The 11,166-nt window shown below is 40.7% G+C and overlaps 1 protein-coding gene across 1 annotated transcript; it reads left to right on the forward strand.

Annotated features, from left to right (window-relative positions):
• The first annotated feature begins 238 nt into the window (after positions 1-238).
• On the forward strand, positions 239-3,557 carry LOC109214076 (protein GAMETE EXPRESSED 1). Its single transcript, XM_019377957.1, has 6 exons — positions 239-918; positions 1,200-1,787; positions 2,170-2,296; positions 2,401-2,587; positions 2,682-2,829; positions 3,085-3,557. The coding sequence occupies exons 1-6, from the start codon at positions 422-424 to the stop codon at positions 3,362-3,364; spliced, it is 1,827 nt and encodes a 608-aa protein (XP_019233502.1). The 5' UTR covers positions 239-421; the 3' UTR covers positions 3,365-3,557.
• Positions 3,558-11,166: the final 7,609 nt, after the last annotated feature.

An 11,166-nucleotide genomic window follows, 5' to 3' on the forward strand; every position in this document is an offset into this window, starting at 1 on the left:
TTCTTTAACTGTAAAATATCATGCATGCATATTTTATTCTTTAATAATTCTCTTTTTCTATGCTGTAACCGCTGTTTTATTGGACTCTTCGGCAGCCATATTTACACAAAGAGTTCCTACTAAATGTTAATTCCGACCCAAGTTAAGGAGTATATAATATTATCCTTTTAAGCAAATTCTTTTTAGAAAAAATCCACGATACTTTCTCCCCAAGTAGTTGCCTCCATTTTCCCAACTATTTATACACTTATCAGTTAACCCCATCATCAATTCACGTTACTTCTGCTTGCAGTTTTGTGGAGTTTCAAGCTATCTATAATAACTATTTATATAAGCTTTTATTTTATAAAAAAAGATAATCACAAGCTCTTTACTTTTGGCTTCTGAATTGCTGAGATTTTTCTGCAGATTGAGAACAAAAATGGGTCGACTTCATATACAGAAATGGTTGCTTGTGTTATTGGTTTTGCTATCACAAAGTTCATCATCACAGGGTTGGTTCTTTTCATCTACAACTAATAGCAAGAATGATAATAAACAAGAAAACAGTAAATACTCTTCGAAAAGTCGAATGGTTAAGTTGGTGTCTGAATTCTCAATGGAAGTTTATAAAAATGAAAAGGGACTTAAACTCATCGAAAACGCTAAACAAAAGATGTTAGTCCCTGATTCTTGTTGGCAGAGAGCTTATCAAAGTGTATTTGCTGTGTGTTCAAAAGCTCTTCCTGATGAAGAATTAAGGTCTAGACTTTCTTGGAATTTATGTGATTGTTTTCAGCAGCATACTGGAAGATCTCCTTTGCCTTATTGTGATGCAAAATCACCAATGACAAATTGTCTCAAGAAAATAGATACTGATGTTCTGAAAATTTATTTGGAGTTCCTTCTTGAAATTGGTGCAATTTGCCATCAGTTGCAGTAAGTTTTTACTATTTTTCCACTTTGAATATAAAGGGCAGCCCGGTGTATGTGCGGGGTCCAGTGAAGGGCCAAACCACAAGGGTTACGCAGCCTTACCCTACATGTATTTTTGCAAGAGGCTGTTTGTACCGCTCGAACCCGTGACCTCCTTGTCACATGGTAGCAACTTTACCGGTTACGCCGAGGCTCCAATTCTTTTTTTCCACCTTGAATATCTTCTCCTTTTTTGCTTTAGTGAAAGTTAATATTGAGGTCTTATGCTTTTTCAATAATTGCAGGATGGATGCATGGAAGTTTTCAATAGAGAGTTTGGTGAACAATTTGCAAATTTCTGCTGAATTTGCTGAGGAAAAACTAGAGAACATGTTACAAGTAGGGGAATTGCTATTACAAAACTCGAAAAATGTACAAGAATCTTTAGCCTCGATTGATGTTCGAACTCAACAAGTAGTAGAGACTTCCAAGAATATTGAGGACAGTGTAAACTCTGTGTCGAGGCAGTCAGAAGCAATTTTGGAGCAATCAAAAGGAATAGCAGCTTCACAGTTAGAGTTGAGCGAAGGGCAGGCGATAATGAAGGAGACTTTGCAGGAAAACATGGCAATGGTTCATGAATCTTACAGTAATTTAGATCATGGGATTAATAGATTAGTTAATGGAACTGAGGAAATTGAGAATAAGATTGTGAAAGTTGGGGATGAAATGACTTCTAGGATGGAAAAATTACAGACTAAAGCTGATGATATTGGGAATATTGCTGGCCAAGCTTTGGATAAACAGAAACAACTTTTGGATGGACAATCTGAAGCTATTAATGGCCTTGAACTCCTCACTAAAACTCAGTCTCAAGCAATGGAAGAGAGCAGGTAAAACCATTGACGATAACTTGTGCGATTCTCATATATACACTATTTACGCTGTCAGTGCAATTTAACTGGTTATAGCAAGTTATTACTCTATATTTTCTAGGTACTATAACACGGTTGAAAAGGGGAACCTTGGAGAAACAATAAAGTTGTCTCCACATGACCTATAGGTCACGCGTCGTGGAATTAGCCACTGATGCTTGCATCAGGGTAGGCTGCCTACATAACACCCCCTTGGGGTGCGACCCTTCCCGGGATCCTGCGTGAACGCTGGATTCTTCGTATTCCGGGCTGCCCTTTTATGTCACGGTTGATATGTAGGTTACTTGTTGTTGACCAAATTTGTAGGCTGATGTATTGCACTATCTTAATACTTTTGCAGGGGAACTCTGCAACAGTTGGCTCAATTCGGGCACGAGCAACAAGAGGAGCTTCTTAAACGGCAAAAACAACTCCAACAAACACATGATCATCTTGTTGAGAAATCAAAAACTATATTAGCTGCTCAGGTTTGTTAATTCATATTAAGAAAAGCTTCTTTAAGTTAGTATAATATCACCATTGTCTTAGATTTCTAGTACTAGTTCATGAATTTCTTTAATTGTGTCAACAGGAAACCTTTGAGTCTAAACAAGCAAGCATGTTCCTTGCCATAGACAAGTTGTTCGCATTGCACAACGCCATGCTTCTTGAATCAAGATTGATCAAAGCGTTCTTGCTCTATTCGTTGTCAATCTTTCTTATCTACATGTTCACTAGCACGAAACAGACTTATAATGTGAGACCTAGACTTTACATAGGTAAGTATCACTTCTTTCTTTTTTCCAAACTATATTGCTTTCTTCTAAATCCTCTTGTGCTCATTGCTGCTTCATCATTTCTGGTTTTTTATAGGGTTATGCCTCACATTCTTGATTGAAGTAGCCATACTTCGATATGGAACAAGTGAAATCGATGATCAAGCGTGGACTGTGAGCATAGTTAGGTCTCTATTTGTGTTACTCGCGTCGTGCCAACTTCTATATTCCATTTGGACATACAGGTACAAACAATAGAAAAAAAACTTAATCTTCTCTTTTTAGCATAGCAAATTTTCATAAAAATTCTACATATCTTCTTATTATGCAATTACCTGTGTTTCTTGAGTCGAGGGTCTATCGAAAACAACCTCTCTACCTTCACAAGGTAGAGGCAAGGTCTGCGTATGCACTATCCTTCCCAGACCCCACTTGCGGGACCGCACTGGGTATGCCGTTGTTGTTGTTGTTTATCTTCTTTTTGTGCATACATGTTGCAGAGATTATGAAGTGTTGAATCATCAAATGTTACTGACACTAGTGGAGAAGGTTAATGGAATTCAGAAACAAAAGAAGTACTTATCATATGAAATGGAGAATGAGGATTCAGATAGTGATGTGGATTGGTGTTCTTGGATTGAAGCTGAATTACCAGAAGATGTTGACAAATTAAAGGATCCTGACTTTGTATATCCTGAAGAAGTTGCTGAGAATTCAGTTGGAAACATGTCAATTACAAGAAGATATAACCTGAGGAATCACCACCTTTTGACAAATTGAAGATATTAACAATTTTTTTCCACCCATCTTATATGTTTATAGTAATAGGAAAACCATACAAACTGTTGATTCAGTGTTTTCTTTTATAGTAGTTATATGTATTACTAGTAATTCTGGGACTTGATTATTTGTTTGGAACTTATTCAGTTGCTTTTGTTTATGGATTATTCTTGTATTAGACAAACTAATGAAGTTATTCTCATAGTGGAAATATGTGTTAATTACTTGTGTAATGTGAATCCTTCAACCAATGATAGCTTTTGAGTTGTGGCCTAAAATCTATGGAAAAATGGCATTGTATAGCCGCTCTCAAAATAATAGCTGATAAATATATATATATTCTATGTATTTTTTGTACACACATACACACACATACACACTTCAGTAGTCTGAGAGTGGCTTCTCGAGCTTGGAGGCTTCTATCAACCATGTCCAATTGAGAATCAAAACTCATGTAAGGAAGTAAGGGGGTGGGGGGTGGGGGTGGGGGTGGGGTGGGGTGGGGTTTCTGGACCATAAACTGCCTCATAAGGTGTCATATTAGTGCTGGAATGGTAAGTGATGTTGTACCACCACTCTGCCAAAGGCAACCACTGTGGCCATGCTTTTGGTTTCTCAAATGCCATGCAACGAAGGTAGCATTCCACACATCTATTGACGACCTCTGTTTGGCCATATGTTTGAGGGTGGTAAGCTGTTGAAGTCAATAGGGAAACCTTCTGCAATCTGAACAACTCCTTCCAGAATTTGCTTGTGAAGACAACATCTCTATCTGATACTATAGATTTGGGCATTCCATGAAGTCTAAACACTTGATCCATGAACACTTGAGCTACATCCAAGGCAGTGTAGGGATGTTTGAGGGCTATGAAATGGGCAGCCTTGCTCAATCGATCCACTACTACAAAAATTACCTCCTTCCCATCAGCCTTAGGAAGGCCCTCAATAAAATCCGTTGAAATATCTTGCCATACCTTATCCGGAATAGGTAGAGGTTGAAGTAGCCCAGGATAAGCCACAGTTTCATTCTTGCATTTCTGACAAACATCACAGCTCCTTACATGAGTATGAACATCCTGCTTCATCTTCTTCCAATAGAAATCCTGTTTGATCCTCTTCAAGGTGGCTGTAATTCCAGAGTGGCCACCTATAGGACTATCATGGTAAAAGGATAGCAGCTTAGTTCTGATTGCATTATCAGCACCAACCATCAGTTTGTTCTTTCTGCTCAGTATCCCATTCTGGAATCTGTAATAAGGTTTGGTGGTCTGCCTATTTTGTATAGACTGTATAAGTTGTTGGAGTGCAGGATCTTTGCTCCATGAAGCTTTGACTGAATCCAAAATGTCTGAATGGACACTAGAGTTGGATAGCTTCTTCCTTCCTAGACAATGCATCAACTACAATGTTCTCCTTTCCCTTTTTGTAAGCTATGGAGTAATCATAACCAAGTAACTTGACTAGCCATTTTTGTTGACTGGGGGTAGTAATCCTCTGCTCCAACAAGTATTTAAGACTATGGTGATCAGTCTTGATGATGAATGGCCTTCCCAGCAAGTAGGGCCTCCACTTTTGTACAGCATAGACCAATGCCAACAGCTCCCTTTCATATATTGATAGAGCCTTATTCTTGTCTGATAGTCCCTTGCTGAAGAATGCAATTGGTTTGTTATCTTGAGCCAAAACAACTCTAATTCCTCCACCAGAAGCATCAGTTTCTACTGTGAACTGTTTTGAAAAGTCTGGAAGGGCTAAGACATGAGCTGAAGTGATTGCTTTCTTCAGTTCTTCAAATGCATTAGTTGCTGCAGGATTCCATTGGAAATTACCCTTTTTGAGTAGATCGGTTAGGGGTCTTGCAATGATGCCATATCCTTTGATGAACCTCCTGTTGTCACACCTCCTTTTTTACACACCTACCCCGAAGGATAATGTATAAGGGAGTTTTTCCATTTAAAGTAACATTATTCAAAATGGGATTATTTATTTATTTTTCAGAGTCGCCACTTGGGATAGGATTGGTTTTTGGTGTCCCAAGTCACCGGTTTAACTTGAATCCCAGATCGAGGAAAATTTCGACTTCCCATTTGGAGTCTGCGAACCAGAAATTCTGAATAAGGAATTCTGTTGACCCGAGGGAAGGTGTTAGGCACCCCCGGATCCCGTGGTTCTAGCACGGTCGCTTAAACTATTGTAAATGGCTAAATATTTGATTTTAATACATGTTATAACTTATGTACCTTTTTTTTAAACTTTAAACCACTTTTATTATTATTTTAAAGAGAATTACAACGTCGTGAAAATGCGCCTCGAACCACGTCACATAAATGCACCCGCGATTTTCGACACATTTCGACTCCGTTGAGATTTGGATTTGGGTCACATAAATGTGCACCCGTATTTAGGAAGGTAAAATTACTTAAAAGCGCGCCTAAAGCGACTAGCGTATTATAAACTTCGCGGGAGGCCGTGAAATTCGCTAAATGGCACGTCCCAAATCCTAAGTATTTTTAGTCAAGCATTGAATGAGGGCCCCGCAATTTACGTTTTATTTGGCGAGGCTCGTCTCATTTATTATTTATAAACCAATCCTAAAGTAAACTAGATTTTCTATTTAATTTGTCTCTAAAATAAAGAAGAAATCCTAATTAATTAAATTATTTAAGGATTACTACATTTGGGTCCATGAACTCAATACATTCCAACCTTCAACCACTTTGGGCCTTGAAAATGGCCTACGTAGAGACACTACAACCTAGATATACACAGAATGGCTGACCGGTCGTAGGCTCGGGCCCAGGTCCAAACGAACTCATAATCAAAACAGGACCTGGGCTGCCTGTTGGGGTATCAGAGCCCAAACTGCTTGGAACAGGCTGATGGTAGGATCAAACGAAGCCTCAATTCAGTTGGACTAAATGCTTACTGAAATTAACCCACGTTGTTCTATTCAAATTAACAAGATAATAACCATTTGAATTCCAGACCAAGGCTCAGATTACTTTAACTATTTGGCTACTGGTGAGTTCCTAAATACCATTAAAGGTGCAAAACAAACTTAGAAATATGGATGGAATTTGACAATCATAGTTCATAACATTGTGACGACCCGACCCGTCGTATCAGGTATTACTACCCCGTTTTCCTCATTTATTACTTCTTCATGTTTCATTACTGGTACGTGGCGAGTTAGAGTTGATTCAGATTGGTTTTGATAAGAAATGAGACACTTAGTCTTTTTTAAGAAGACTTAAGTTGGAAAAGTCAACCGGACGTTGACTTATGAGTTAGAGGGCTCGGATGTGATTTCCGGTGATTCGGTTAGCTTCGGGAGATGATTTGTGACTTGGGAGCTTGATCGGAATTTATTTTGGAGGTCCGGTGTAGAATTAGGCTTGAATTGGCGAAGTTAGTATTTTGGCGAATTTCGGTTGGCAGGTGAGATTTTGATCCGAGGGTCGGAATGGAATACCGAGAGTTGCAGTAGCTCCGTTAGGTGATTTTGGATATGTGTGCAAAATTTCAGGTCATTCGGACGTCGTTTGGTTGGGTTTTTGATCGAATGCGTAATTCAGAAGTTTTTAAGAAACTTAGGCTTGAATCCGATGTGAATTGATGATTTCAGTGTTGTTAGGTGTGTTTTGATGATTGGAACAAGTTTGGATGATGCTTTGGGACATGTTAGTGCCTTAGGTTGAGGTCCCGGGGACCTCGGGGTGATTTCGGAGGGCTCAACGGAGGTTTTGAACTTGGAAGTTATTGCAGATTTTTGCCCAGCTGTTGCAGACCTTCGCGTTCGCAGCCTTAGGAGCGCGTTCGCGATGAGGAGTTGTGCAGACCATCGCGTTCGCGAGGGCTACTTCGCGTTCGCGTAGAAGGGGCCTGGGGCCCTGCCTGGTTTGTGCATCGCGTTCGCGGTTGGTTGAACGCGTTCGCGTAAGAGGGTGAGCGGGAGCATCGCGTTCGCGGACCTGGAGTCGCGTTCACGTAGAGGTAATTTGTGGTCAACGGAATTTGTTCATTGCGAACGCGGGGGTGTTGACTGCGTTCGCGTAAGGTAAAACCTGGGCGTCCAGAGGGGCTTTTTATATTATTTCATCCGCGACCCCATTCATTATTTCCTCCATTGTTGACCACCTTAAGAGCTTTTTGGTAGAAATTGAAGAGGATTTTGACGGGAATCGATTGGAGGTAAGTCTCGTGACCTAGAACGTCATTTTTTTTGAAGAATCAACCTTTAATTCTTGGGAACTTGGGTAAAAATTGGAAGAACATGGGCTTGGTTTTTGAAATAAAAATTTGGGATTTGAAAGGGCATTTGAACTCCGATTTTGGTAAACTTGATATGTACGGACTCGTGGCAAGACGACGAATCCGGTGATGTGAATTTCGTAATTTTTTGAGAAGTGGGCCCGGAGCTCGGGTTTTGCCAACTTCGTGATTTTCGATGTTTTTCGAGTCTTTTTGATTGGGTTATGTTTCCTTAGCATATTGTGATGTATTCGCTCTGATTTTGGTTAGATTTGGCACGCGTGGAGGCCAATTTGAGGGGCAAAGGCATCGCGGGTTTGAGATTTTACCGGTTCGAGGTGAGTAATACTTGTAAATGATATCCTGAGGGTTTGAAACCCCGGATTTGCACATCATAGTGCTGTATTGTGGTGACTTGCACGCCAGGTATGAGCGTGGGGTAGAGCACCGTTGGGGATTGTGACTTGGTCCGTCCCGGTTATTGATTTTACTGCGTAATTGACTGAAACCTACTTGATGCTATCGTGATTTAGGTTGATTGCCATGTTTTGGGCTCCGTGCTGATTATTTGAATCCTTTAGGGATTATTATCACTGTTTTCATGACACTTAGCATATAAAATGATTTCAGTCCTGAGTTAAACCCTGTTTTGAAATGTGCAGTCATATTGCTAAAGTTTAAAGACTTAAATTGCATTTTTCTGATGTTTTGAGTTAAAAGCTATTACTTGACATTGCCCGAGTGGCTCATTTGCATGTTCTGGATTGAGGATGGATCGGGCTGCACGCCGCAGCGATGCTATGATGATATTGCGCTTGGGCTGTAGGAGCCCCTCCGGAGTCTGAACCCCCACAGTGAGCGCGGGTACCCAAATGGATCGGGCTGCACGCCGCAGCGGTCATATGCATTGCATTGCATTCATGCATTGGTTCCTGTTTGTAATACGTGTCATGATATTCAGCACTCTCATTTCATTGGCATTCATGCTACATCTTGCACTGTTTACCAAACGCCCCAGTGTTAATTGTTAGTGGAGTGATGTGCCCGAGGGGCTGACTTATGTGCGGACTTGCACTATCTGATTACGCATTCATTTGCTTGACTGTTGTAAAAGGATATTTTCCAAAGAGGTTTTTAAACTGAGCCAGATATTTTCTAAAGGATTTTTCACGGTTTTACTGTTTTCTCAAAGGGTTGTACTGTCCTATATAGCATGATGGAGTGCTCTTACGTGATTTCTTGTCTCTCAGTTATTATTTACTCTTATTACCACTGAGTTGGAAGTACTCACTTTACTCCCTGCACCTCGCGTGCAGTTGTAGGTATTGTTTACCCGGTAGCGGGTTATTAGCGGACTGAAGGTAATACTAATGTAGCTGAGCAAGGTGACCGCCAGCGTTCGCGGCACCGGACTTCTTTTGGATTCCAGATTTCATTTTATATATAAATGACCCTGTAGTCGTGTTCCTACCTCTTAGATGCTCGTGACTTGTGACACCCCGGTCGGGTTATGTGAGGTTGAAAATACCGATTATATTATGGCCGTTAAGTTGTATTATTCTATTCACTTATGTTTAGTAACTGTTAAAGAAATGATTTGGGTAAGTTGGCTGGCCTTGTCTTCACGAGAGGCGCCATCACGACCGGGTATGAGAATTGGGTCGTGACAAGTTGGTATCTGAGCCTAGGTTACTAGGTCTCACAAGTCATGAGCAGGTTTAGTTGAGTCTCGCGGATCGGTACGAAGACGTCTGTATTTATCCTCGAGAGGCTGCAGAACCTTTAGGAAAACTTCCCATTCTTGGAATTCTTATCGTGCGTACTTGATTCAGCTTGAGATAAAACTCTTGAAATTCCTTCCACACGTCTGTATGCGCACGTGAGCGCTTAGTATTATATGTGCCTTGATGATTTGTGATTCCCCGATCGAGGGGCGAGAGGTAATCTTTGTGAGTATGTTGGGCCAGTCTGAAGGATTTGAGGCCGGATCCTTGCCTATGGCTTGAGCACCGAGGTGCTGATTGTGTGAGCAAATGTTTTGAACTTATATGTTCAGTATTGCCCCTATTAGCCGGAATGGCGGTTTGGTATTCATGTGATGAGTATGTTAGTACTGCGAGATGTAATTATATGACTTAGTAGTGACGAAGAAGTCTGCTGGTCAATAGATGAACTGATGAGTGTTTGATTCCTATTGTGATTTGTTGTGTAGCCCCGAGTTATGGGCGCGTGAAGAACATTGCCGTACCTCCTAGTTGGGAAGTGAAGTGCATTGCATGCGGCGGTATGAGTTCGGACTCAGGAAGACTAATGACTGAGTAGCGTATATGATGGTGAAAGGTATGCTGAAGTACTAAATTGAGGCGAAGCAGGGGACATCTCCTGCGGAGTGTTCTTGAGTGGTATGTTCGTTACGTGTATGTTAGAAGATCTCATGTGTAATTGAAGGGTATGTGTTGAAATTTAAAAATTCGGGTCACTTAAGAGAGTGGACTCAGTTGATGTAGGGATAAATGCGAGGGTTGTAGAGGATTTCAGTACTAGATGATCTGTGTTTTCACAAACTTGTAGATGATTTGAGTCTAATCTCACTATGACATTGTGGCATCATTGGAGTAATAGTGTTATGAGTTGTTAAGTGTGTCTTGATATATGGCTTCGAGCCAAGTTGGGGAGGTTGCTGTTGATTAGCTGATGCACGGTTATGTGCTATGTTGGTTACGTCTCGAGGTATGCTGGCGAATCGGTTCTAGTTGCAGAAATTGAGCCGAGGATGGGCGAGTGAAGCAAAATTTCGACAAAGGTTATATTATGTTCCATAGGGTATGAGAATTTCGGAATGTCTAGAGTTGTTGTTGGTAAAGAATGCTCGGTGCATAGAGCAGGAAGTTGTTTGGTTGTATTGGGATGAGGGTCTCATTTTACGGTATCGGAGTGTCAATAAAGCACGAGTGGTTCTGTTCGTTAAATCAGGTAATTTGCAGATGAATAAGAGAGAATGACTCTCGAGAATGGTCTTAATGTGTTCAAGAATCTACATGTAGCGCTCAGATGTTTTAAGGTGGTGTATGTGACTAAAGACAGTGTTTTCAATAGAAAATATCAAGACTTGTGGTATTTTTATGTTGATCATGGGATCCTATGTGTCGATACCTGGAAAGAGAAGCGAATTTAGATTCGCAGAAAGTTCTCAGAGTGAAGTATTCTGGAATGTGGTATTTCTGGGAAACAATTGAGAGAGTATTCAGTGGCCTATAGACAGTGTGGTCTTATGTTCGAGTCTCGTGTGGTAAGCTCGGATTGAGGCATTGTGATGCTACAGCGAGGGAGAAATATCAAGTGGATGATGAATCAAAAAGGGAAATTAGATAGATGGAATAGCTTGATAGTAGACCGAATCGGTATGGTAAGGATGTGATTAATTCTTCGTATGTGTTCGAGGTAATGGGCTTTTACAGATATTGTGCAACAAGGCTCTTGAGTTCTGACAGCTTGCTTAGCTTGGTTTGGGTAGAAGGATTCAGTCCTGACAGTTTAGCTTGTGCAATGGA

This window comes from Nicotiana attenuata, unplaced genomic scaffold (assembly GCF_001879085.1).
Source record: "Nicotiana attenuata strain UT unplaced genomic scaffold, NIATTr2, whole genome shotgun sequence".
NCBI lineage: Eukaryota > Viridiplantae > Streptophyta > Magnoliopsida > Solanales > Solanaceae > Nicotiana > Nicotiana attenuata.